Below are 23598 nucleotides of genomic sequence, written 5' to 3' on the forward strand. Positions count from 1 at the left end.
TCCCCATGGGCTGAACTACTCTTCCCCCCCTCCCCCGGCATGTTGCTTACCCATTCATTATTTGTACATCTTCTCTTTGCCAGACCTGGCTATGAACATCAAGAGGGTAGGGACCACTTTAATTGTGTTTGCTGCTGTAAACACCACGGCCAGCACAGGGGCCAGAATGGCAGGGGTCTTCTCAGGTAGCGCTAGTGGTAAAGAACCCACTTGCCAATACAGGAGACTTAAGAGATGTGTGGGTTCAGTTTCTGGGTTGGGAAGATCCCCTGGAGGAGGGCATGGCGACCTGCTCCAGTTTTCTTGCCTGGAGAATCCCATAGATGGAGGAGCCAGCCAGTCCATGGGGTTGCAAAGAGTTGGGCATGATTGAAGTGGCAGCACGCACGCTGTACTCCCATTGCTGAGAACATAGTAGGTATGCTCAGGGAAACTGTTGCATGGATGAATGTGTCTGTGTGTTTGTTTACCTGTGTGTTTCTGGTCTGTCTGGTGTGTCTCTCATGTTCTGGGCTGTTCTGCCCTGACTTTCCCCACCGAGTCGTCTCTGTCCACAGGTGCCCACCAGGCTGGGTGGGTGAACGGTGTCAGCTGGAAGACCCCTGCCATTCTGGCCCCTGTGCTGGCCGTGGTGTCTGCCAGAGCTCGGTGGTGGCGGGGACTGCCCGGTTCACCTGCCGCTGTCCCCGGGGCTTCCGAGGTAAAGGAGGGTCTGGAAGGGAGCTGAAAGCAGGCAAGGGTGTGGTCGCCCTGGGCTCACCGTTTCTGGTTCCTGGCAGGCCCCGACTGCTCCCTGCCAGACCCCTGCCTCAGCAGCCCCTGTGCCCATGGTGCCCGCTGCTCGGTGGGCTCCGATGGCCGCTACCTGTGCTCCTGCCCACCTGGCTACCAGGGCCGCAGCTGCCGCAGTGATGTGGATGAATGCCGGATGGGTGGGCCCTGCCGCCACGGTGGCACCTGCCTCAACACGCCTGGCTCCTTCCGCTGCCAGTGCCCAGGTGGCTACACTGGGCCACTGTGTGAGAGCCCCGCGGCGCCCTGTGCTCCCTCCCCGTGCCGTAACGGGGGCACCTGTAGACAGAGCGGCGACCTCACCTATGACTGTGCCTGCCTTCCTGGTGAGGGAGCTGTACCCAGGGGGAGGCAGCAGAGGTGGGGGGACAGCAGGCCCGCCTGGTAGTGACCATCCTTGTGCTCCACACTAGGGTTTGAGGGCCAGAACTGTGAAGTGAATGTGGATGACTGTCCAGGGCACCGGTGTCTAAATGGGGGGACGTGCGTGGACGGTGTCAACACCTACAACTGCCAGTGCCCTCCTGAGTGGACAGGTGAGCAGTGGGACCTGAGAGAAGCCCTTGGATGGGCATGCGCCCGGTAACCGGACTGATGCGTCTGTGTGCCATAGGCCAGTTCTGTACGGAGGACGTGGACGAGTGTCAGCTGCAGCCCAACGCTTGCCACAACGGGGGCACCTGCTTCAACACACTGGGTGGCCACAGTTGTGTGTGTGTCAATGGCTGGACGGGCGAGAGCTGCAGTCAGAATATTGATGACTGTGCCACAGCTGTGTGCTTCCACGGGGCCACTTGCCATGACCGTGTGGCCTCTTTTTACTGTGCCTGCCCCATGGGCAAAACTGGTGAGTGACTTTTTTCCCTGAAGGCAGCAGAGAGCCATTGATGGCTCTTGAGTGGGGCCAAGGATGGAGTCTGACTTGAATCAGACTTATGCTATGCTAGAAGCATAATTAAACATATTGTTCTTAATTAATTAAGCATATGCTTAATGCTTATGCTAGAAGCTGGGTTTGGGGTGAAGGATAAGCCTGGCAGAGGCCTGGGAGGGCAGACAATCCAGGGAAGAAGTCACAAGAATGGAGAGCTAAACTGTGACTCAGAAGGAGAGGGGATTTTTGGGAGTGGCAAAGATCAGAGAAGATGTTTGGGAGGGAGACTTGGAGTAGAGGGCAGCATATGTCAGGCAGAGGGTACTGCAGAGGCAAAGACTTAGTGCTAGGACCTTCTTAGAATCATGAAAAGAGTCAGTAGATTTAAAAAACAATATGTGGATGTTTCCAACTTATTTTCAAATGGTTCAGAAAAAATAAAGTTAACAATAGTTGACTCTAGGTGGTGGGTATATGAATAAACTCTTCTGTATGTTTAAATTTTAAATAAATGATTGGGGGAGAATAGCTACTAAATATGTGTGTGCATGCTAGGTTGCTTATGAATTGCAGCCCTGCCAGGCTCCCCTGTCCATGGGATTCTCCAGGAGAGAATACTGGAGTGGGTTGTCATGCCCTCCTCCAGGGGATCTTCCCAACCCAGGGATGGAACCTGCATCTCTTATGTCTCCTGCATTGGCAGGCAGATTCTTTACCACTAACGCCACTTGGGAAGCCCTCTAAATACACTGCTGGTTAATAAAAACAAATAAAAAAACCCCAAACACTACAGTGTTCAGGGACGTGGGACCTTTGGGCAGAGCCAGGGGATGGTCTTCCCTTGACCTCTGTTTACTCTTTCCCAGGACTTTTGTGTCATCTGGACGATGCTTGTGTCAGCAACCCCTGTCACGAGGATGCCATCTGTGACACTAACCCAGTGAATGGCCGGGCCATCTGCACCTGTCCACCGGGTTTCACAGGTGGAGCGTGCGACCAGGACGTGGATGAGTGTTCCATTGGTGAGGGGCACAGTCTGAGGGTAGGGAAGGAGGGGAGAGGCTGCTCCTCGGCCACCCACACCCACCCTGACTGTGACTCCACCTTGCAGGTGCCAATCCTTGTGAGCACCTGGGCCGGTGTGTGAACACACAGGGCTCATTCCTGTGCCAGTGCGGCCGTGGCTACACCGGCCCGCGCTGTGAGACCGATGTCAATGAATGCCTCTCCGGTCCCTGCCGCAACCAGGCCACGTGTCTGGACCGCATAGGCCAGTTCACCTGCATCTGCATGGCAGGTGTGTGGTGGGCGTGGCTGGGGCGGGGCCTGAGGCTGAGAGGTGGGGCAAGAAAAGCCTTCAGGCAGAGGGGCCTAGAGCAGATAGAACTGGAAAGGTAAGAGGCTAAAGCGGGGATGAGGTGGAGGTGGAGCCAGAGCAGAGTCTGGGGCATGGTCCGATGGAGTCAGTAGAACCTCAGATGGCCTGGGAGTGGAGTCTGTTCCTCAGGATGGCACTGTGGGATGGGAATGACATGAGGGCAGGACCAGGGTCTGGAGTGGAGGTCAAAGTGGAGACTGCAGACAGAGATGCACTGATGCTGGGGTGGGATTGAGGTTGGGCACAAGGCTATGGTGGACCCTAGGCTGGGAGCTGGGAAGAGGTATAGTCTGAAGAAGGAAGGAGGTGGTCTGAAGAGAAGCCCACGTGGAGTCTCTTAAGCCTGAACCAGTTGGGGCCACACTGAATGAAGATCCAGCCTGAGTCTGAAAACTGAATCTAGGGATGGGTTGCGGGGCAAGGCCAAGGCTCAAGGGAAGCAGGGTATGTCCCCTTTTGCTCTCCCTTCAGACCAGAAGCTAAACCCTCATTGCTGTAATCCCCCTCCCTCAATCCCTCCAGGTTTCACAGGCACCTATTGTGAGGTGGACATGGATGAGTGTCAGAGCAGCCCGTGTGTTAACGGTGGGGTCTGCAAGGACAGAGTCAATGGCTTCAGCTGCACGTGCCCCTCGGGTGAGGACTCTGGGCCAGGGAGCCTGAGAAAGACTTTCTGGGGCAAAGACTCCAGGATGGGAGCTTATAACATCGTGTTAGTGGCTTCCTTTATAGCAGATACCACCTTATGAAAAATACGGAAGTTAATTTAAAAGTAAATGGGCTTTCCACCCAAACCAGGCAGCACTGGTGAGGGGTGACTGCTCTGACCCTGCTTGGGTCTCTGTTTATCTCACATTCCCCGCTCCAGGCTTCAGCGGGGCCATGTGTCAGCTAGACGTGGATGAGTGCGCCAGCACACCCTGCCGGAACGGTGCCAAGTGTGTGGACCAGCCAGATGGCTACGAGTGCCGCTGCGCGGAGGGTGAGGGTGGGCCAATGACAAGACTGCAGGAATCTGGAGGCGGGGCTAGTGGGGGAAAAGGGCCAATAATACGCCTGGGGGAAAGTTGGGGGCAGAGCTGCTGCAAGGGAGGCCCGGAGCAGGACCAATGAAAGAGCCAGGAGGAGGAGCCAATCCTGGACATAAGCAGAGGTAAGACTAGGGGGTGGGCCCAAAGGATCTGGCAGGATAGATGTGCACTGGATTGGAGGGACCCCGTCCAACCCCCTCTACTCCCAGGAACCTCCAGTACTGTCCTGCGTCACTTCAGTTGTGTCCACTCTTTGCCAGCCAATGGATTGTAGCCCACAAGGCTCCTCTGTCCATGGGATTCTACAGGCAAGAATACTGGAATGTGTTGCCATGCTCTCCTCCAGGGGACCTTCCCTACCCAGGGATCGAACTCATCTCTCCTGCATTGCAGGCGGATTCTTTACCCACTGAACCACCTGGGAAGCCCAGGAACCTCCCATGTGTCCGCATCTCCAGGGGAGGGAGAAGCAAATCAGGGCTGACGGTGTAAGGATTGGAAGCAGGGGCTCGCTAGGGGTGTAATTTGACTGGTATGGTCCTGGCCAGGGACAAGTCTTGGAGCCTGCCGCTGGATGGCCTCTGGAGGCCAGCCAGGGGCGGAGCCTGAACTGAGCCCACCTCCTATTGGCTCAATGGGCCGGGCTTGAGGGAGAGCTGAGTTAAGATTGGGCAGAGGCCATGGCTGTGGGCAGGACCTTGGCCAGTGGGCGGAGCCTGACCCTCTGTCCCCCGCAGGCTTTGAGGGCACGGTGTGTGAGCGCAACGTGGATGACTGCTCGCCAGACCCTTGCCACCACGGGCGCTGTGTGGACGGCATTGCCAGTTTCTCGTGCGCCTGTGCCCCGGGCTATACCGGCATGCGCTGTGAAAGCCAGGTGGATGAATGTCGAAGCCAGCCTTGCCGACACGGGGGCAAATGCCTAGACCTGGTGGACAAATACCTCTGCCGCTGCCCTCCTGGCACCACAGGTGGGGCCAAGGGCTGGGCTGGGACAGGAATAGTACATCTGATGGGACACAGAGGGTTCAGGAGTGGTGTTTCTGGCAGGTCACGGTGGTGGCAATCCCAGACATGTTCCCCTTCCCCAGGTGTGAACTGTGAGGTGAACACTGATGATTGTGCTAGCAACCCCTGCACCTTTGGAGTCTGCCGGGACGGCATCAACCGCTATGACTGTGTCTGCCAGCCTGGATTCACAGGTGGGCAAGTGGCTGCCATGGAAACGGGGTCTTTATAGAGTGAGGGTGAAATCATCTATCTTTCCTGGCCGGGTTTTGCCCCTCTCTTTGCACGTGCTTGTACTTAGGGATTGTCCATGCTTTGCCCTGAGATTTTTTTCTTTCTCTCATTGGCATGTATCCCCATGTTGGTTCAAGATTATCCTGGTATGTCCGTGAAGGTGTTCAGACTCAGAGATTGAGGTGTTTCTGAGTGGGGCCAAGGCAATCCTTGGTGGAAATGAAAGTGACTTCATATAAGTTTGGGGGCAAGGGTGATCTGGGGCGAGGTATCTCTGGGTTGTGGAGGTGGCTGTCCTAATTTGCACAAGAGCTGATGCGTTATGAAGTAAATGAGATGGTCCTTGCTCAAGGGTGTGACTGTGCTAAATGGGGCAAGGTTGCCCTTCCCTGGTTAGCTCCACTATCCTTGTCCCGGGACGAGGTTGCCTACCTGCTCCCCAGGGCCCCTCTGCAACGTGGAGATCAACGAGTGTGCGTCCAACCCCTGCGGCGAGGGAGCCTCCTGCGTGGATGGTGAAAATGGCTTCCGATGCCTCTGCCCACCTGGCTCCCTGCCCCCACTCTGCCTTCCCCCAAGCCATCCTTGTGCCCAGGAACCCTGCAGTCATGGCGTCTGCCACGATGCGCCTGGAGGGTGAGGTCTCTCCCTAGATCCCTGACCCCCACAGATTCCCTACCCTCCTGCCAGCCCTGACTGCCTCCCTCTCCAGGTTCCGCTGTGTGTGTGAACCTGGCTGGAGTGGCCCTCAGTGCAGTCAGAGCCTCACTCGAGATGCCTGTGAATCCCATCCCTGCCGGGCAGGCGGCACCTGCACCAGTGATGGAATGGGCTTCCGCTGCACCTGTCCCCCTGGTATCCAGGGTGCGTGTCTCCACCTTCCCTCCCCAGGGCCTCTTCCTTCCTTCTTCCTTCTTATTTCCTTTCTGCTTCATTCTCTCTTCCTTCTCTGCATTTGCCTCTTTTTTCTTTTCCTTTCCACTCTTACACAGGAGCTTGGGAGGTGGGTATCAAGGTGGGGACCTTGCGGGGAGAAGGGAACAAGGAATCTCTCAAGACTCTCTCACTCTGCCTGCCCACTACAGGCCATCAGTGTGAGCTGCTATCCCCCTGCACCCCGAATCCCTGTGAGCATGGGGGCTACTGTGAGTCTGCTCCTGGCCAGCTGGCTGTCTGCTCCTGCACCCCTGGTTGGCAAGGTATACCAGTTGCTGCTTCTCTCTGTCACCTCCTCTGCAACTTACTCCATACTGGGTGATGCTGGGGACCCAGAGAAGGAGTCCACCCCCCACTGGCTCTGCCTTAAAAAAATTTTTTTTTCAGTAAATTATTTATTATTTATTTGGCTGTACTGCGTCTTAGTTGCAGCATGTGGAATCTAGTTTCCTGACCAGGGATTGAACCCAGGCCTCCTGCATTGGAAGCACAGAGTCTTAGCCATTGCACCAACAGGGAAGTCCCCTGGTTCTGCCTTTTAAGGGAGCCTCCTCTGGGAAGGAACAGAACTAGACACAGACACTGCAGCCTGTGTAGTCAGTTCAGGAGAAGAGGAAGGGATATGGGCTGTGTTGTTCATTGTTTAGTTGCTAAGGCATGTCTGACTCTTTTGACCCCATGGGGGGCAGCATGCCAGGCTTCCCTGTCCTTCACCATCTCCCGGAGTCTGCTCAAATTCACGTCGATTGAGCAGTGATGCCATACAACTTCCCATCTCAGCCTCTGTTGTCCCCTTCTCCTGCTGCCCTCAGTCTTTCCCAGCATCAGGGTCTTTTGCAGTGAGTTGGCTCTTAGCATCAGGTGGCCAAAGTATTGGTTCGGCTTCAGCTTCAGTCCTTCCAATAAGTATTCAGGGTTGATTTCCTTTACGAGTGACTGGTTTTGGTTTGATAAGGTCTTGAGAATCTAGAATTCAGGCTGAGTTTGGGGAGAGCCTGGAGGAGCAGACCTCAATCACAGAATCACATTCTTCATCCACTGAAATAAGGAGAGGGGTGTTCGGGAACAGTCTGCAAAACGATCAGAGGCAAACTGTTCTTCCCTTCATCCATCTCAGTCTTAAGATTCCTCCTGAGCACCAGGTACTCCCGGACCCGACCCTGCATCTGCTAATCCTGGATGTTATTTTGCTCCCCACCCCCAGGCCCACGATGTCAGCAGGATGTGGATGAGTGTGCTAGCCCCTCACCCTGTGGTCCCCATGGTACCTGCACCAACCTGGCAGGGAGTTTCAGCTGTACCTGCCACGAGGGCTACAGTGGCCCTTCCTGTGATCAGGACATCGATGACTGTGACCCCAGTGAGTTCACGGGAGCTCTTGGGGGGAGGGTTGTGACCTAGGGAACGTGGTCATCAAGTTGCTGCAGTATGCCTAGCACTGTGCTTTCATTTCATCTTCACAGCTGTCTTACTTTCCGCATTTGTTCATGAAAACTGAGGCCCCACAGAGGTTAAGTGACTTGCCCAAGGTAATGCAGCGAGTAGAGAGATGAGCGAGGGTAGGAGCACAGGTCTGTTTGACTCTGAAGGCTGTAAACTGCCTCTGGCAGCAAGCAAGTTAAAATTATATGTAACAATACTGTAAAGTAATTAACCTCCAATTAAAATAAATAAATTTTAAAAATACGTAAATACAGTTGTATGTAAACTATGAGATAATAGGCTCCTTAGTGAGTCACCAGGAGCACTGTTCAATAGACAAATAATGCAAATCACATATGAATTAAATTTTTTTAGTTGATTTTTTAAAAATCTTTTTTTGTTTATTTTTGAATTAATTTTTTAAAAATTATTTCATTGCACTGCATCTTAGTTGCAGCATGGGGGATCTTGTTCCCTTACCAGGGATCAAACCTAGGCCCCCTGCACTAGGAGCAGATAGTCTTAACCTCTGGACCACCAAGGAAGTCCTTGAATTAATTATTTTCTAATAGCCGCATTAAAAAGCAAACAAAATGACAACAGGTGATATTAAATTCAATAATATATTTTATTTAGCCTAATACATAAAAACATTATCATTTCAACATGTAATCAATATAAAATGATTGAGGTATTTTACATTATTTTTTTTCTTTTTTCATATGGAATCTTCACGATCTGCTTTCTGGTGTCTGTTTTATGCTGACAGTACATCTCAAATTGGACCAATCACATGTCAAGTGCTCAAGAGCCACATGTGGTCAGTTGCCACCCTACTGGCTAGCCCAGGCCTGGAGGAGACCTCCTGTGCTGAGCTCAGGAATTAAGCAGATACAACTAGTACTTGGGGTTTCTCAGGTGGTGCTAGTGGTAAAGAACCCATCTGCCAATGCAGGAGACATAAGAGATGAGGGTTCGATCCCTGGTGGGGGTGATCCTCTGAAGGAGGGCATGACAACCCACTCCAGTATTCTTGCCCAGAGAATCCCATGGACAGAGGAGCCTGGCGGCCTATAGTCCATAGAGTCAAACAGATTTGGATATGTCTGAAGCGACATAGCACACACGCAGGCAACTAGCACTTGGCAGCTCAAAGGGACCTTTTGGGAGCTTCTCAAACCTTTCCTCCCTTCCACATAGATAAGGTTTCCACCAGATAAGGGAGGGAATGAGGCCACAGAGAGGACAGCGTTTGGTTCCCCTGGCTAAGTGTGCCCCTCCCAATGAAGCTTGGTTTTCTCCCGATTTCCCTCTACGCAAGGCATGGCCAGGTCAGGGGGTGCGGTGCGTGACCAGACCTCCTCCCTTCTGACCGTAGACCCCTGCCTGAATGGTGGCTCATGTCAGGACGGGGTGGGCTCCTTTTCCTGCTCCTGCCTCCCTGGCTTTGCTGGCTCCCGCTGTGCCCGAGACGTGGACGAGTGTCTGAGCAGCCCCTGTGGCTCAGGCACCTGCACAGACCACGTGGCCTCCTTCACCTGCACCTGCCCGCCAGGTTATGGCGGCTTCCACTGCGAGCAGGACCTCCCCGACTGCAGTCCCAGGTGGGTGGGGCCTCTCCTGGGAGACAGGGACCCTGGCATCGGATGGGGCGTGGGACCCGAGGAGCTGGGGACAGGGAGTCCTCGGCTGGACACCCACTTCAGGACTCTGATGCCTGATGGAAACGTGTGGGAAGCGGCAGGACATCTGTTGGGAGGTCACCTTAGATACCCTGGTCCCTGCGGGAGCAAGGCCAGGCCAGGGTGGGGCCTCCACATGGCTTCCACATAGCCCTGAAGCACCTGGTATACTGGGGTTAAGGGACATGACAGGGCGGGGCCATTGGGGGACCTCAGCTTCTCCTTGGGGTAGGGGTCTTGTCACTTCTGCCAAGAGGGGCCCAGGAGTGGGGCGGGGCCTCTGAAGGGCGGGGCCAGACGCGCCCCTCCTTTCCCTCCAGCTCCTGCTTCAATGGAGGGACCTGCGTGGATGGTGTGAACTCATTCACCTGCCTGTGCCGCCCGGGCTACACTGGCACACACTGCCAACATGAGGCGGACCCTTGCCTCTCACGGCCCTGCATGCACGGGGGCGTCTGCACTGCCGCCCACCCCGGCTTCCACTGCGCCTGCCCAGACGGCTTCACCGGTGCTCAGTGCCAGGTGGGCGGGGTCACTGGAGCCTTGGGGGAGGAGTCTAGAGGGATGTTCTCGGGGAGGGGCCTTTTGGGTACCCTGGTTGGTTGAGAAGGCAGCCTGGATCCTGGGGAAGAGTTGGCAGAGGGATTGCGGTGAGGGGCCTGGCAGGGATCCTGAGGGAAAAATCTGGAGAGGCGTTCTGGCGTCTGCTCAGGGCCCTGGAGAAGCTGGGCAGGGTTTCTAGGGGTCCCCGAGTGTGAACACCCTGGCCTTCCTCGACAGACGCTGGTGGACTGGTGCAGCCGCTCGCCCTGTCAGAATGGGGGTCGCTGTGCCCGAACGGGGGCCTCTTTCTACTGCCTTTGCCCCCCCGGGTGGAGCGGCCGCCTATGTGATATCCGGAGCCTGCCCTGCAGAGAGGCTGCAGCCCAAATCGGTGAGGGGGAGCGCGTGATTGGGTGTGTGTGCACATACTTCCTCCTAGTGTGAGCTGAATGAGAGTGCACCAGAGCTTATGGACGTGGTGGGGTGTGTGTGCGTGGGTGGGCATGTGACTGATAGCTGGCCAGGACAAGGTGGTGTGTGTGTCTGTCACTGTGAAACGATTGGGATGTCTGCAACGCTGTGTGTGACCTAACTGATACGAGCTTTGAAAGTGCATGTGTGTGTGTGTCAGTGTCAGGGGGTGTGTGGGAACCCAGTGGAATGTGTGTGACGCCTCGGTGACTGAGGCTGGTGGGGATGCTGGGTGTTCTGGGTATGACGGGGGCAGGGAGGAGGGAGTCTGCCTGATGCCGCTCTCCTCTGCTCAGGAGTGCCCACGGAGCAGCTGTGTCAGGCGGGTGGGCAGTGTGTGGACAAGGATAGCTCCCACTACTGTGTGTGCCCAGAGGGCCACACTGGCAGCCACTGTGAGCAGGAGATGGACCCCTGCTTGGCTCAGCCCTGCCAGCATGGGGGCACCTGCCGAGGCTACGTGGGCGGTTATGTGTGTGAGGTAAGGAGCACCCAGGGGAGGAGATGGAGGGCTGGTCACCCTGAGTGTGTCTGGCTACACATTTCTGTGTGTCTAGAGCCTGATGTGGTGTCCCTCTCTGGGCATGTCTGGGTTTTTGCTTTTGTGACTCTTGGTGTCACTCTGGGTAGATCTCAGGGTGTCTGGCTCTATCTCTGTCTTTCGTTATTTCTTGGACATATGTGTCTCTCTGCATGGTGTCTCTATGGGTATGAATGGCACACATGTGCCAGTGTCTGAGTGTGCATCTCCGGCTGTGTGTGTCTTGGGTGTATCTGGGTATTTCTCCTGTGTGCATTTGTATGTATGTGTGTTTCTTGGCACTGAGTGTATCTGTAGCCCTCTGTGTCTGGATGTTTCCATGTACTAGGTGTGTGTTTTTGCTCACTGAGCATATCTCCGTGCGTGGGATGACTGTGTGTGTCCCTTTGCCCTGGGATTCTCTGTATCTTCATGGGGAGCATCTGTGTCCCTCTGGGCTGAGGAGGTCCCTGTCTCGCCCCCACTGCAGTGTCCAGCTGGCTACACTGGTGACAACTGTGAGGATGATGTAGACGAGTGTGCCTCCCAGCCCTGCCAGCATGGGGGCATCTGCATTGACCTCATGGCCCACTATCTCTGCTCCTGTCCCCCAGGGACGCTGGGTAGGCCAGGACCAGGGTTTGGGGACAGGTGGGGAGGCTGGGTTTCTGAGCTCTCCTGATGTCCCCCATCCCCCACCCGGCTAGGTGTGCTCTGCGAGATTAATGAGGATGACTGTGGCCCAGGCCCAGCCCTGGACCTGGGGCCCCGGTGCCTGCACAATGGTACCTGCGTGGATCTGGTGGGTGGTTTCCGCTGCACCTGCCCCCCAGGATACACTGGCCTGCGCTGTGAGGGGGACATCAATGAATGTCGCCCAGGTGCCTGCCACGCGGCACATACCCGGGACTGCCTGCAGGACCCAGGTGGGGGCTTCCGCTGCCTGTGTCACCCTGGCTTCACAGGTGAGCATGGGAAGAGGGGGCTGGCCTGGGATCCTGCCTGCGTTCCCCACAGGCAGCTGATCCACGCCCTTCCGCTTGCCCAGGTCCCCGCTGTCAGACTGTTTTGTCTCCCTGTGAGTCTCAGCCTTGCCAGCATGGAGGCCAGTGCCGTCCCAGCCCGGGCCCTGGGGGTGTGCTGACCTTCTCTTGCCACTGCATCCCGGTAGGTGGTAGGTGGGAGTGGCCGGTGGTAACAGGGTCTCTGGAAGCGAGTGGGGGTGGGGGGTAGGGGGCGTGGCTTCATGGGAGGGTGAGGCTTTAGGGGACAAGAAGTGGAAGAGGATTTCTGGGGAATGTTGAGATTACCTGGAGGCTGTGTGTGTGTCTCTTCGGAATTTGGAGTTGCGGCCTCTTGGGAAAGCTTGGTCTTACCTGTAAGGTGAGACTGGCAGTGGGAGCCGGGAGAGGTTGGGCTAGACCTCGGGAGATCAGAGGCGCAAGCTTTCCCAAGTTCTGACCCTCCGTATTTCCTTCCCTCTCCTCCGTCAACCCTCAATCCGCTTCTCTTTCCATTTCTCTTACCTTCCCTACTTTCTCCTCCCCTTCTCTCTTTCCCTCTATCCCCTGCCCCTGCGCTTTTTTCCCCCTCTCCCACCCGACCCACAGCCCTTCTGGGGCCCGCGTTGCGAGCGGGTGGCACGCTCCTGCCGGGAGCTGCAGTGCCCAGTGGGTGTCCCGTGCCAGCAGACGGTCCGTGGACCGCGCTGCGCCTGCCCCCCGGGGCTGTCGGGTCCCGCCTGCCGGGGTTCCCGGGGGTCGCCCCCCGGGGCCGCCAATGCCAGCTGCGTGACCTCTCCCTGCCTTCACGGGGGCTCCTGCCGCCCGGAGCCGCTCGCGCCCTTCTTCGGCTGCGCTTGCGCGCCAGGCTGGACCGGGCCGCGCTGCGAGGTGCCCGCGACGATGCCCGAGGTATCCGTGCCGATGCCCGAGGTCCCGGAGGAGCCGGCGTGCCCGCGAGCCTCCTGCGAGGCCAAGAGCGGCGACAAGAACTGCGACCGCGAGTGCAACAGCCCCGGCTGCGGCTGGGACGGCGGCGACTGCTCGCTGAGCGTGAGCGACCCCTGGCGGCAGTGCGCGGCGCTGCAGTGCTGGCTCCTGTTCAACAACAGCCGCTGCGACCCCGCCTGCAGTTCGCCCGCCTGCCTCTACGACAACTTCGACTGCCGCGCCGGCGGCCGCGAGCGCACCTGCAAGTGAGTCCGTCCTCAGTCTGGGTCTCGTCTGTCCATACGCCTCATCTGACCACCCGTGGGCCCTGCTTCTCTGTCTGTCCATCCGTTTGCCTTGATCTGTCAGTCCGTCCTCAGTCTGTTCGTTGGGCTGTCCCTTCGTTTGCCCCATCTGTTTCTTGGTGTACCTTGTCTGCCCATCCGCGCGCAGTTTGTCTGTGCCCCTCATCTAGCCATCCGCGTGCCATTTATGTCTGTCTGCCTGTCTTCCCATTCTTGTGCCCTGTCTGTACATCTTTGTTCCCTGCCTATCAGTGTGGCAGTCCGTTTGTCCATCCATTAGCCCTTTCTGTTTTTCTGTCTGCCTCTGCACTCCATCTGTCCCTCTTTATACCTTGTTTGTTGGTCATTCTGCCCGTCCATGAATTCATTTTGCCCCTCTATACACCCAGCTGTCTGTCTGCACGCCTGCTTGTCCATCCTCGGATCTCACCTGTCCATCTGTCTGTCTCTATGCCAGTCTGTCCCTCTATGTGCCCCATCTGTCCATCTGCACACCTTTGTGCCTCACCTGTTCATTCACATGCCCCTTCTGTCCTTAAGTCCACCCATGCGTCTTTTTGCCCCTCTATATGCCCATTCATTTGTCCATGGCCCTGCTGGCCTTTCCCTGCCCCTCTTCTGACCTTCTCGGTCTGTTCATGAGGCCTGTCTATCTGTCTCATACATTCTATCTATCCATCCATATTCTCTGCCCTGTCTGACCCTCTGTGTGTCCCTCTGTCTCCCCCTGTCTCATTCTGCTCCAGCCATCCTGGCCTCTTTTCCAGTCTTTAAATTCCCCGGGCTTGGTCCCATCTCAAGGCCTTTGCACTGGCTGTTGGCTCTGCCACGATGCTGTCCTTCAGGAAGTCACATGGCTCCTCCCTCATCTCCTTCAAGTTTTTGCTCAAATACAAGTCTCTCTGTGAACTCCTTCCTGGCCACCCATAGCACTTCCTCTGCTTAGTTTTTTCCCTTGGCATTTAATTTGTGTGTGTGTACATCTACCTTTAGGCTTTATTGGTGTGTAATCAAAATACTGTATGTTCTGCTCATTCATCATTTTTAATATATGTCTCTGCCCATCGTAATGACAGCTTCAAGTGCATAAGGTTTTGTGTTGGCGCCGTATCCTTAGTGGACTTCCCTGGTAGCTCAGTCGGTAAAGAATCTGCCTGCAACACAGGAGACCTGGGTTTGATCCCTGGGTGGGAAAGATCCCCTGGAAAAGGGAAAGCTACTCGCTTCTGTATTCCTGCCTGGAGAATTCCATGGATAGAGGAGCCTGGCAGACCACCATCCATGGGATCTCAAAGAGTCAATGACTAACGTTTTCACTTCACACCTAGGATGCGGTTGTCAATTGTTATTGACATTAATAATTGCAAAGAAACTGGCTGGTTTTCCAGAAAGCCTAATACATTCCACAGGCATGTGGATACATTCCAGTTCTCTGCTCCCTGAGGAGTCTTGGATGCTTTGTGGTGTATTTGTGCAGCGGGGGGCAAGATGGGGGAGTGGGGGGGTTGGGGGTTGGGGGTGGCTCCCTTGACCCCGCCCTCCTCTGCCCCCAGCCCAGTGTATGAGAAGTACTGCGCGGACCACTTCGCCGACGGCCGCTGCGACCAGGGCTGCAACACAGAGGAGTGCGGCTGGGATGGCCTGGACTGTGCGGGTGAGGTGCCCGCCCTGCTGGCCCGCGGTGTCCTGGTGCTCACAGTGCTGCTGCCGCCGGAGGAGCTGCTGCGCTCCAGTGCCGACTTCCTGCAGCGGCTCAGCGGCATCCTGCGCACCTCGCTGCGCTTCCGTCTGGACGAGAACGGCCAGGCCATGGTCTTCCCTTACCACCGGCCCGGGCCTGGCGCTGAGTCCCGGAACCGGCGGGAGCTGGCCCCCGAGGTGATCGGGTGAGTGACTCCACCGCCAGGGGAGCCGTGGGGGGCGCATTCAGATGCTAGGGAAGGGGCACCATTCATAAGGCCTTGTGCGTTTGCTGTGCTGTGCTTAGTCTCTCAATCGTGTCCGACTCTTTGCAATTCCATGGACTGTAGCCTGCCAGGCTCCTCTGTCCATGGGGATTTTCCAGGCAAGAATACTGGAGTGGGTTGACATGCCCTCCTCCAGGGGATCTTCCCAACCCAGGGCTGGAACCCAGGTCTCCCACATTGCAGGCAGATTCTTCACCAGCTGAGCTACCAGGGAAGCCCCTTGTGCGTTTTACTTCCCTTGACATCTGGGAACCACTATTCTAGTTATTTTTAAGTTCCCTTCAAACTCTAAAACTCTGTGACTGAACTTGGCTTTCCTCCAGAAATATCTGATAAAGCACCTAATAGGTTTCAGGCACTGGTTTAGGTCTTTAGTCCAGTTATGTTTTCATTGATTTCACTGCTTAGGAAATGCCCAGTATGTGGGAGTGCCTTCTTGGTGGTACATACAGAGTCATATAATACATATAATACATACATCTCAGCCTCAGCACCATTGACATTTGGGGCCAGATCATTCTTTACTGTGAGGGGCTGTTCTGTCTTGTGCACTGTAGGATGTTTGGCATCTGCCCTGGCCTTTCCTCACTGGATGCAGGCAACAGATCTCCCCCCTCCCAGATGTGACAACCAGAAATGCCTCCTGTCATGGGCAATGGTACTTTGGGGAGCAGCAGAAGAGCACCCCCTCCTGACCCCTTTCTGCACCCCAGCCCTTCACTGAACCCCCTGATCCTATGCTCAGTGAGCTCCAATACCACCTCTGGCTCTAACTTGCCCACTTTTTTTGTTTTAATTTTTTATTTTTTAACTTATAAAATTTATAGTGAAGTAAAAGTCGCTCAGTTGTGTCTGATCTTTGCGACCCCATGGACTATACAGTCCATGGAATTTTCCAGGCCTGAATACTGGAGTGGGTAGCCTTCCCTTTCTCCAGGGGATCTTCCCAACGCAGGGATTGAACCCAGGTCTCCTGCATTGCAGGCGGATTCTTTACCAGCTGAGCCACAAGGGAAGCATGTAGGAGAGTTGTAAAATAAAAAACAAAGTTACATGTAGTTCCATTATATATTATGGGCTTTCCAGGTGGTGCTAGTGGTAAAGAACCCTCTTGCCAACGCAGGAGATGTAAGAGACATGGGTTCGATCCCTGGGTCAGGAAGATTCCCCTATAGAAGGGCATGTCAACCCATTCCGGTATCCTTGCCTAGAGAATCCCATGGACAGAGGAGCCTGGCGGGCTACAGTTCGTTGGGGTCACAAAGAGTCAGACATGAATGAAGCCACTTAGCACGACTGTGTATATATGATTTTTAGTTGGAGTTTCAGTATCAAACTGTCAAAAATTAATATAAATGGAAAATATAAAACTCCTGCTGATGACCTGGTGGAGGAGCCAGAGGGAGATGTGGCTTCTGAACAGGGTAGAACTCTGATGCAGAGAGGAGGGCTGGAAGTTAGAGATGAGGAGCAGGACCTCTGACTGGCATGAAGGAGGTGGGTGGATGGATGATGTGCCAGTCCTTGGCTGGGTGACTGAGTTGCTGGAAGTGTTCTCATCAAGATGAAGACACAGGGCTTCCCTGACAGCTTAGTGGTAAAGAATCTACTTGCCAATGCAAAGAGATATCAGTTCGATCCCTGTTTTGGGAAGCTTCCACCAGCGGTAGGGGACTAAGCTTGTGCATCACAGCTACTGAGCTTGTGCCCTAGAGCCCAGGAACCGCAGCTACCAAGCCCATGTTCCCTAGAGCCAATGCTCTGCAACAAGAGAAGTCAGCGTGGTGAGAAGCCCTGACACTGCAGCTAGAGTGTAGCCCCTGCTCGCCACAGCTAGAGAAAAGTTCATGGAGCAATGAAGACTCAGCACAGCCAAAAATAAACAAACAAGGAAAATTATTTCTAAAATCTCTTTTAAAAAAGATTAAGACACCAGTTGAAAATTAGGGGTCACTTTGTGACTTGTAGAGTCTGGAGGGAACTAGGGGTCTCGGGGAGACCCTCAGGAGGTGGCTAGGGTCTGAAGAGTGAAACCAATGAGCTTGGCAATCATGGTAACCATGGAGGGACTTGAAGAAGTAGGGAGAGGTGTGGGGAACAGAAGGATGACATGGGGACACTGAGTCCTAGAGATTGTTTGAAAGAAATTAGCTCAGAAAAGAGAAGCGGAAGGAGCAGAGACAGAAGAAGACCCAGGGCTTGGGGTACTGGGTATCCTGACGAAGGAAAAAGTTTGGAAGGTTGGGTTCCTGGAAGCAGAGCCTGAGAGTCAGATATATGCAATGTATTGAAAGGGTGCTCTGGGTAGATAGGGGATGAGGGAGGCAGGTTGGGACAGGGGCAGGAACTGAGAGAGGAGGGAGCCCCAGCCAGGATCGGGCAGCAGCCTGATCCCTTGGAGAGCTCTGGAGGGTAAAGTTGGTCCCGCCTTGAGACAGAAGGGCCAGCTTTTGTACACATCAGTCGATCCCTGGCCTAGGGCTTCCCTAAGTGGTGTCACCTCCCAAGTGAAGGGCTCCCCGCTTTGCTGAGGCCACTTCTCTGGGTCTAAGGAACAGCTGTCAACTGCTAGAAGCCAGTGCTCCTAGCAGGCAGGAGATGGATGCACCAGCCTGAGAAAGGAGATGTTGATGGGAAAACAGTGGCCATTGGATTCATGACTTAGAGGACACTGGTGGCCACAGCAAGACTGGCTTGGGAATTGACAAAGAACTTTAAGCATATGCAAAAACAGATCAGGGTTATGCACATCTAAGTACCTAGGGCCAAGCATTGACAGTGAACTCATATGGCCATGCGTTGTATCTATCTATCTATCTATCTTTGGCTTTGCTGGGTCTTCGCTGTGGCACACAGGATCTTTGATCTTCTTTGCGGGGTCTTTAGTTGTGGCATGTGGGATCTAGTGCCCTGCCCAGGCCCCACGCGCTTGGCGCCGGGAGTCTTAGCCATTGGATTATGAAGGAAGTCCCCCATATGACCATTCCTGTTTCATATAGAGTCTCTTCGATTTGTCCTAGTTCCCATGCTATGTCAAAATAATTCCTAGATAGTGCGTCATTTCCTATGTAGACATTTCAACATGCTTCTCTGAACACATAAGCTCTCTTCTTAAAAACACTGTAATACCATAATCACAGCTAAAAAAATAAACATCCTTAATATCACCAAATATATCATAAGTGGATTAAAAAAAAAAAAGATAGTTTGAGGGGATATGGCGGGATGGACGCCGGATGGGAGTTAGTGGTGAGTAGACATGCTCTCCTGAGCACCGTGTGGGGAGGTGGGCGGGGCCTGGGGCAGGGCTTCTGGCAGTGCCTGCTGAGCCTCCTGTCCCTCCCCTGTGTCTCTGCAGCTCTGTAGTGATGCTGGAAATTGACAACCGTCTGTGCCTGCAGTCACCGGAGAACGACCACTGTTTCCCTGACGCTCAGAGCGCGGCGGACTATTTGGGAGCGTTGTCGGCGGTGGAGCGCCTCGACTTCCCCTACCCGCTGCGGGCGGCGCGGGGTGAGGCCCGGCCCGGGGTAGGGGGATGAGGGTGGGCTTGGGCCCCTGGTAAAGACCCCCTGCTTTCTGCCCGCAGGGGAGCCAGTGGAGCTGCCGGAACCAAGCGTGCCGCTGTTACCGCTGCTGGCGGCCAGTGGCATCTTCCTGTTGGTCCTCCTGGTCCTCGGCGTCATGGTGGCCCGCCGCAAGCGTGAGCACAGCACCCTCTGGTTCCCCGAGGGCTTCGCGCTGCACAAGGATGTGGCCGTGGGACACAAGGGCCGGCGGGAACCCGTGGGCCAAGACGCACTGGGCATGAAGTGAGGACCCTACCCGATCCCTTACCCCGTCCCTGACTATGGCGGGGCCTGAGGAGCCCTTGAGCCCACCTTCACCTGACTCTGACTTCTGACCCCTACCGGACCCTAACTTCAGACTCCAGCTTGGACATCAGTGTTTGTCTCCTTGACCAATGACTCCATAATCCCTAAGAGATCACCCCTGATTTGTGACCCTTGATCCCCTTTCCTATGGTCCAGTTCCCTGACTTAGATCCTATTGTGACAACCCCCTCCCCCAACCCCAGCCTCTCAGACTTCACCCTGATACTCTGAATGTGTTCCCACATGACTGTGGATCTCATGACCTCTGTCTGCACCCCAGCCCCTCACTGGACCCGCTGATCCTATCCTTTGTGAGCCCCAGTACCACCTCTGGCTCTAACCTACCTTGACTTTTTTTTTTTTTTTTGGTTTTAATTTTTTAGTTTTTAATTTATGAAAGTATGATTGCACGTTTACAGGAGACTTGGAAAATACAGAAGAAAGTACGTATAGTTCCACAATAGTATATTACAATTATTTTTTAAGTAGATAAATTAAGATTTTTAATTGGAGTTTCAATATCAAACTCTCAAAAAATTAACGGAATGAAAAGACAGAAAAGCAGAGGGATATGGTAGACCTGAAAAGCAGTATGAGCCAATTCAACATAATTAAGATTATACAATTTTCACACAACAGCAGGGTACAAAATCTTCAAGTTCCCATAGACTATAAGCCAGGAGATACTGGCCCATACCCAGGGTCATAAAACAAGGTGCAAAAATGTCATGGTCTAAAGGTATAGAAATCATATAGCGTCTGTTCTTTTGTCACTGGAATCATGTTAGAAATCAATATCAAAAGAAATTTGAAAATAACCCACATATTTGCAAGTGCACTGTGACATTTACCAAGAGACATCTTTGACTTAGCCATTGAAAGCCTCAGGAATAACCTACCCTGACTCTTGACCTGACCTCTCACCCCCTTTCCACCCCAACTCAGTGCTCATTCCCCATGATCCTCAGTCCTGGCCTTGGCCATGGCCTCCACCTCCCTGACCAGCCCCTCCAGACTCCAGCCCCACCCTGTCCTAATCCCTGAATTTACCTCTCCTGTGACCCTGTGCCTTCTGCTCCCTCTCCACAACCTCTTCATTCCTGGCTACATCCCTCACCCGCTATGAGGATAACTCTGTCTTCCATGACCTACGATGTCATCTGCTGTAACCCATGCTGTATGCCTGTGACCCTCACCTGTCCCACAGACATCTGTTCTGACCTCTGACCCCACTCCTGTCCCTTCCCCGGTTCCACCTGACTGTCACCCATCACAACCCCTGACTGTACCCCCTGCAACCCTGACCACATTCTGCATCCCATCCTTGGACCCTGTCTCTTGACCCTGTGTGCCCTGCCCCTGCTGACCCCATTGTCTTTTCTCCCCTCCCCCCTTCCACTGCCCCCACAGGAACATGGCCAAGGGTGAGAGTCTGATGGGGGAGGTGGCCACCGACTGGATGGACACAGAGTGCCCCGAGGCCAAGCGACTGAAGGTTGTGTTCCCTCCTGTGACCCCTGCCCTCAGGGTCCTGGGTGGGGGCCCAGTGGTCAGTGGGAGAGCCAGGGGAATCCCTGCTGTTCCTGGTTCCTGAGAACAGTGACAGCAACCACCCCATCCTGCTCCTGGCATCTTTCCAGAGGGGATCCCCTATCCCAGAGAGTGACTCTGCATTCTCTCTGATGTGGCCACCTTAGTCCAGCGTGCCCAGCCTGAGAACACCCTCAGCTAGTCTTTTCCTGTCCAGGGGCCACACCGATGGGCCTTGTCTTTGCCAGCGAGAGTTGCCATAATGAAATCCTGCAGACTGAGTGGCTCAAACAACAGACATTTAGAAATCACACCTCTGGAGGCTGGGGCTTCCCAGGTGGCACTGATGGTATAAAGAACCTGCCTGCTAGTGCAGGAGAGGCAGGAGATGTGAGTCCAGTCCCTGGGTCAGGAAGATCCCCTGGAGGAGGCATGGCAACCCACTCCAGTATTCTCTCCTGGAGAATCCCATGGATAGAGGAGCCTGGTGGGCTACAGTCCATAGGGTCGCACAGAGTCGGACACGACTGAAGCGACTTAGCAGGCACAGATACACACTGAAGGCTCTAAGTCCAGGATCAGTGTGCTGGCAGGGTTGGCTTTTGGTGAGGGCTTCTTATCTTGTAGAATGTGTCTTCTCACTGTGGCCTTACATGACCTTTCCTCTTTGTGTGCAGAGAATGAGGGAGAACTCTGGTGTCTCTTCCTCTTCCACTGGTCCTGTTGGATTAGGGCTCCACCCATATGATCTTATTTAACCTTAATTACTTCCTTAAAGGCTCTATCTCTAAATATAGTCATGTTGGGGGATTAGGCCTTCATCACATGATTTTTGTTGTTCAGTCGCTAAGTCCTGTCTGACTCTTGGCGACCCCATGGACTGTAGCACGCCAGGCTTCCCTGTCCTTCACCATCTCCGAGTTTGCTCAAACGCATGTCCATTGAGTTGGTGATGCCATCCTACCATCCCATCCTCTGTCGTCCCCTTCTCCTCCTGCCTATGTTTTAATGTTTGTTAAAATGGATACTTCTATCGCAAATGCCAGCCAAAGAAATCTGCTTGCTCCAGGCTTTTTTTTTTTTTCTTTCTTTCTCATCCAAAAGTGGGTGTTAAGTATATGGTGCAGAATGTTTATATGGGTGTTGTGAAATTATTGCATCATCTCTCTCTTTTTTTTTTAAGGTTAATTAATTAATCCTTGGCTGTGCTGAGTCTTTGTTGCTCTGAGTGGGCTTTCTCTAGTTGTAGCGACTAGCGCTGCTCTCTAGTTCTGGTGGGCAGGCTTCTCATCGAGGTGGCTTCTCTTGTTGCAGAGCATGGGCTCTCATGAGGGCTCAGTAGTTGTGGCGCCCAGGCCTAGTTACTCCGAGGCATAATGAATCTTCCCGGACCAGGGATCAAACCCATGTCCCTGCATTGGCAGGCGGACTCTTAACTGCTGGACCACCAGGGAAGTCCCTGACTGCATCATCTTCATTTTACCAATGAGAAGCTCAGAATTCTGGGGTTACAAGCCTACTAAGTGACAGTGTCAGACACTAAATCCACATTGAAGGGTGTCTCATCCTCCAGGACCTTTTCTGGCTAGCTGTCCATCACCTGGCTCTCCTCTTTTATGAAATGAAACTCCCCACCTGGGTCCTTAAGCTCAGATCTGGTCTGATCAGGCTCTGGTTAGTCCTGTGTGTGCTCCATCGCTCGGTCATGTCAGACTCTTTTCAGCCCCCATGGACTGTAGCCCGCTAGGTCCCTCTATCCATGGGATTTTCCAGGCAAGAACTGGAGTGGGTTGCCATTTCCCACTGAAACACCTAGGAAGCCCCTATCAAGCACGATGTTAGTGGCTTCTCGGCACCCACCGTGTGTGCATCTCTGTGAGAGAAATCTGTGAGAATGCCCAGATGGTTCCTCTGTGTCTCCCAATTCCTTGTGAGACCCTGGGTCCTTGTGCCTCCAGGTGGAGGAGCCTGGTGTGGGGACTGAGGACGCTGTGGATTGCCGCCAGTGGACTCAACACCACCTGGTTGCCGCTGACATCCGCGTGGCACCAGCCATGGCCTTGACACCACCGCAGGGTGATGCAGATGCGGATGGCATGGATGTCAACGTGCGCGGTCCAGGTCAGTGATGGCGCCCCTGCCTCCAGAATGCCCTTGATCCATCCTCCTCTTGAGAGGTTCCATCTGAGTCTGTGCTCTGGGAACAGCTGGGTGTGTCTGGCTATCTGTCAGTGGGTTAATCAGTCCTGTTAATCAGGACTCTTGGTTGTATGTGATAATAGCCCAACTCAAGCTAGCTTAAGTAAAACAAGGGATTTACTGGCTCTTGTAAACAGAAGCTTCAGGCACATTTGGATCCTGGACTTGTCAGCTTTTGGTTCCAGTTCAGGCAGTCTTTCTCCTGCAGGCATTACACAACCTTTTTCTCATTTGTAACAGCGAAAGTCCCAGGATGAGGGTTTTTTTAAATGTAGCTGTTATGTTTAAATTTAATGCACACATTCTTGTTGATGCTCAAACTATTGTATCTTTGGCCAATGAAAGCTATTTATTTATTACAAAATTTTTTTGGCTGCATTTGGTCTTTGTTGCAGTATGTGGACTCTTTGTTGCTGCTCACAGGTCTTCTCTAGTTGCGGTGCAGGGGCTTCTCGTTGCCGCAGCTTCTCCTGTTGCGGAGCACGCCTCTAGGGTACCCGGGCTCAGTAGTTGTGGCACACGGGCTTAGTTGCTCCGCAGCATGTGGAATCTTCCCAGATTAGGGATCCAACTCGGGTTCCCTGCATTGGTCCGCAGATTCTTAATAACTGGGCCATCAGGGAAGTCTTCCCAGGATGAGTTCTGGTTGGATAGTCTAAGGCCACGTGCCCCATGTGTGAGCCAATCCGTGTGGCCTGCGGCCTGGAACATGCAGATTGACAGGCCTGGGCTATATGCCTGTCCCTGCAGCAGGGGTTTGCCTTTACCTAGGGCTTGAGAATGGAGAATGGGGGTGCTAGTGGCTTCCTAAGGGAAATAAGAGCAAATGCTTTTGCAGAGTAGAGCAGGCCATGGTGTCTGAATCCTCTGAGGTCTGTCTTTGCCACATTTTATAATATG

General features: G+C 54.1%; 1 protein-coding gene across 2 annotated transcripts in view; it reads left to right on the top strand.

Annotated features, from left to right (window-relative positions):
• The window catches only part of NOTCH3 (notch receptor 3), a 38357-nt gene that overhangs the window by 5774 nt on the left and 8985 nt on the right, over positions 1–23598 (top strand). For both annotated transcript variants that reach the window (XM_069589205.1, XM_069589206.1), the window contains 27 exons: positions 558–700; positions 780–1118; positions 1206–1328; positions 1406–1639; positions 2533–2688; positions 2778–2963; positions 3567–3680; positions 3913–4026; positions 4813–5046; positions 5167–5277; positions 5761–5953; positions 6030–6181; positions 6403–6516; positions 7458–7613; positions 9054–9279; positions 9678–9879; positions 10138–10291; positions 10668–10852; positions 11382–11514; positions 11599–11856; positions 11940–12058; positions 12502–13088; positions 14681–15013; positions 18453–18607; positions 18684–18906; positions 20380–20464; positions 22458–22620. In XM_069589205.1, the coding sequence (XP_069445306.1) occupies positions 558–700; positions 780–1118; positions 1206–1328; positions 1406–1639; positions 2533–2688; positions 2778–2963; positions 3567–3680; positions 3913–4026; positions 4813–5046; positions 5167–5277; positions 5761–5953; positions 6030–6181; positions 6403–6516; positions 7458–7613; positions 9054–9279; positions 9678–9879; positions 10138–10291; positions 10668–10852; positions 11382–11514; positions 11599–11856; positions 11940–12058; positions 12502–13088; positions 14681–15013; positions 18453–18607; positions 18684–18906; positions 20380–20464; positions 22458–22620 (5192 nt within the window). The remainder of the gene's footprint in view (positions 1–557; positions 701–779; positions 1119–1205; positions 1329–1405; positions 1640–2532; positions 2689–2777; positions 2964–3566; positions 3681–3912; positions 4027–4812; positions 5047–5166; positions 5278–5760; positions 5954–6029; positions 6182–6402; positions 6517–7457; positions 7614–9053; positions 9280–9677; positions 9880–10137; positions 10292–10667; positions 10853–11381; positions 11515–11598; positions 11857–11939; positions 12059–12501; positions 13089–14680; positions 15014–18452; positions 18608–18683; positions 18907–20379; positions 20465–22457; positions 22621–23598) is intronic.

Source organism: Ovis canadensis, chromosome 5, assembly GCF_042477335.2.
Source record: "Ovis canadensis isolate MfBH-ARS-UI-01 breed Bighorn chromosome 5, ARS-UI_OviCan_v2, whole genome shotgun sequence".
In the NCBI taxonomy this organism is placed as follows: domain Eukaryota; kingdom Metazoa; phylum Chordata; class Mammalia; order Artiodactyla; family Bovidae; genus Ovis; species Ovis canadensis.